Source organism: Loa loa (assembly GCF_000183805.2).
Source record: "Loa loa unplaced genomic scaffold supercont3.314, whole genome shotgun sequence".
In the NCBI taxonomy this organism is placed as follows: Eukaryota; Metazoa; Nematoda; class Chromadorea; order Rhabditida; family Onchocercidae; genus Loa; species Loa loa.
This window is the reverse complement of record NW_018108494.1, coordinates 72,133-75,503: the sequence shown is the minus strand read 5'-3', so window position 1 is coordinate 75,503 and position 3,371 is coordinate 72,133. Positions and strand designations below refer to the sequence as shown.

The window sequence follows — 3,371 nt, the reverse complement described above, 5'->3', positions numbered from 1 at the left end:
CAAAAATTCTTCAAATGTTCAGAAATATATTCTGCAATGCTTTCATATTACATGATATTGCCAGCTTCTCATCAAAATGTCGGGATTCTTAATGACATGCAATAATGAAACAAAATAGCACCATTACTACAAGGAGGCGTAAAAATAATTATGATATGTCACATAATTTGTAGTAACAAAAAAAGGTGAACGTCTGAAGCGGCAAATCGAAGAGTCAGCATATTTGGGAGCTAATCGAATATTTACAAAACTTGATAACACCATTGCTAGCATGATAACAACTGTTGCAATTTACGAGTTGAACGATATGAATGTGTTTGTTCATTCAATCATTTATAAGATTTAAAATATATGTTATTAAATAGCATCATCGCCATGTGATATTTCTTCGAAAAATTAAGAATAAAAATGCCCAAGATGGCAATTTGAGTATTTTAACGGCTACGATTTAAATGGTCAAATTTCTTCCCTTTTTTTTTTACCGCTACAGCTATCATCAGTCCATTACCAAATACTGTTGTAATCACCAACTTGTCGTAATTACTTACCTTTAACAACATGATAACTGTTGCAATTCCTGAACAATATGAATAAAATCGATTATTTTCCATTGATCATTAATGGCTGTGTTGGTAGAATTAATGTTAAGTGATTTTGTCAAAGCTTAATAATAATATTGGTTGGTCTCGAGTGGGAAATCTTTTTTTCAGATTTGTGATTACTAATAAGATCAAGTCTGCGCATCCCCAACGTTTTTATTTATTAGCAACGCTTAACATTAGAGTAACGCGATTAAAGAAAGTAGATCTATCGATTTCGACAATTTAGATAGCATCTCATCATCTGAATCCTACCAAGAAAGAAAAATTGAAAAATAGTACCATGGAATCTTATCATGGAATCTCTAAGGATTTATGATCCACACGCATTTCGTTCAGAAGCTGAATCTTAGGTAATCTTTTCATCTGAAGCTCTCACACAGGCATCAGCATAACATTATACAGGGTATAGTATTGAACATTGCAATGCTAATAAATTAAACTTCGTTTCATTTAAGCAACGTTAAGAAGTTCACTTATGCTTATACTTAAGCCACAATTGTGCTGGCATTACTAACGGTGTAATTTTGTGGAGTCTATGATGGCATGTATATTCTTCAATGTATGAAAATTCCGAAGAGCAGCAATTTCAAACTTCGGTAAAAATAGTGAATTTTGAGATATTCCAGAAATCCTTTTGTCCAAATTTCGGCAATTTTGGGTGAAAAATTAGTATAAACACACTTGTAAGAGCTTCACTACAACTACTTCCTGCGCAATTACATAGCCAAGCACCGATTGCCGTAGTATTGCATGATTTTTTTCAAAAACTATCCATAATTTTCTTCGGATTATGTCAAGACGGTAACTTACGTTATGTTTTCACCAACTTCCTACTTCTAATTTCGGTATTTTTCCTATATGAAAATTATCAAAAACCAATTCTCACGGAACCTCGAACAAAATTTGCACGTGACTCTGATGGATTAAAATTAGTTACACGAAGATTTGTGCAGCATAAACCACGGTATTCCTGAATCTAATAAAATCAAGACGCTGATAAGTCAGTATTTCTTAACGCATCGCATGAATCCATTGTGATTCATTCGGTATTGAAATATAGGGGCCGAGGAACTCAGTTTCTGGTCTGCAAATTCCCTGAAACCGATTACTTTTATGCTTCATCCACCATCACAAACAGTTTCGAGTACGCTGCAACTCATTTAATACCATAAAAAATAGCGAGCAATGCAGAGATGAACTTATGGATTTAAATTAGTTTAAATTCGATGCAAAAGGTTTAATCTGAATTCGAGTACCGCTATCAAAGATGTCATATTGGAAATCGATCAATGAATTTTTTTAAATCTTATCACTTTTTCATTCTTCCAATTCATCCGGTTCCTTGCATTGCGCCTTCAGCAGTTCTTTTACTCCAGGTGAAACAGCCCCAGTGGTACTCGTTTTAGCAAAAATTTCTAGATGGTTTTTACCTTTCCATATCAAAGCACATTTGAATTCAGAATCATTTTTTATCAAAAATTTTGCAATTTTATCTAAACAATCGTGAACTTTCGATAGTACCACATAGGGCAAAGGTTTAATTAGTTTAGAAATGTCCGAGAGGGCGTTCATCGCTGGCTTTCCAAAATCACCATTTCCTTTGAACCAGCCGACGATCTCCTGCAGAAACTTTACATTATGAACATTCCAACTCAGTATCTGTTCTAATTTATGCAAAGTTGCGATATTGGATTAATTATTCTCACAATCTCTTTCGCCTGATAATTAATGTGCAAACCTGATCTGCAGTGGTGAAAAACATTTGTGCCCACGTAAAGAATGGAAATCCGGCACCTTGTGGATAAGTTGTTAGAAGTTGCAAAGGGATATTCCGTGGCACTTCACCATATTCTATGTATGAAATTGCGTCATTTTCATTAAACTTCGCCTTTTTTGGTTCCAGTTCGTCCTCCTTCTCCAAATGATCGCCGCTACTAAATCAATTCAACTATAGATGGATTCAAACATGTATTTAGTAAACCTATTTCTATTTCTGATCTTCAAAAATGCACCATTTGATTCATGTCATTTATTATTACCTTCATCATCATTTGTGAATTATGACTTTACATTTCTAGTTGTATAATTTCGAAAACTTTCATATCTAGCCTGAACGATAAAGATTTGCTCAAGTATAACTATTATACATCGAGTAGTAATACGCAATGGACAAGTGATTGGAAGCCTGATAATAGTCAAAAAATGCTTTTCATTAAAATACACGACAACAATCAGAAATCAATAGCAAACCCTAAGGGCAATGGCAGGTAATAATAATTAATAATAATTAATGATAATGACAATAATAATAACAATAATGATAATAATAAATAAATAAATAAATAAATAAATAAATAAATAAATAAATAAATAATAATAATATAGCCATTAATAATTAAATGAAATGTAGCCATTTGGATCAATTAGTTTTTCCTATATCAAGTAACACTCGCGAATGTGTATGCCTTTGTTAATATTTTTTAAAATATGTTAGCTGAAAATGTTGCAACTTCAGCGTACAAAAAAGATAGCGAAATTCAGTTGCAAGCATTGTCAGAAAACCAAGAAATTTTTAATATTTTAAATATATTGCCTTTCTGAATATTGTACAGATTTTATATGCCTCTGTTTATTATTGTAACAATCTTATACGCCCTTGTCCGAATATTGTTAATGGCATGCCGCTATATATTACTGTAACAATATTAAGCCTTTAATCTCTCATACCGTTATTTACTGTGTTAACAATCATGTACGCCCTTGTTCTAG

General features: G+C 32.5%; 1 protein-coding gene across 1 annotated transcript; it reads right to left on the bottom strand.

Moving 5' to 3' along the window:
* Positions 1-1,829: 1,829 nt before the first annotated feature.
* Positions 1,830-2,704, bottom strand: LOAG_13802 (hypothetical protein; the record flags this gene model as incomplete). Its single annotated transcript, XM_020448730.1, has 3 exons — positions 1,830-2,222; positions 2,341-2,536; positions 2,673-2,704. 3 exons carry the CDS (start codon positions 2,702-2,704, stop codon positions 1,920-1,922), a joined length of 531 nt encoding a protein of 176 aa, XP_020301148.1. The 3' UTR covers positions 1,830-1,919.
* Between the last annotated feature and the right edge of the window lie 667 nt (positions 2,705-3,371).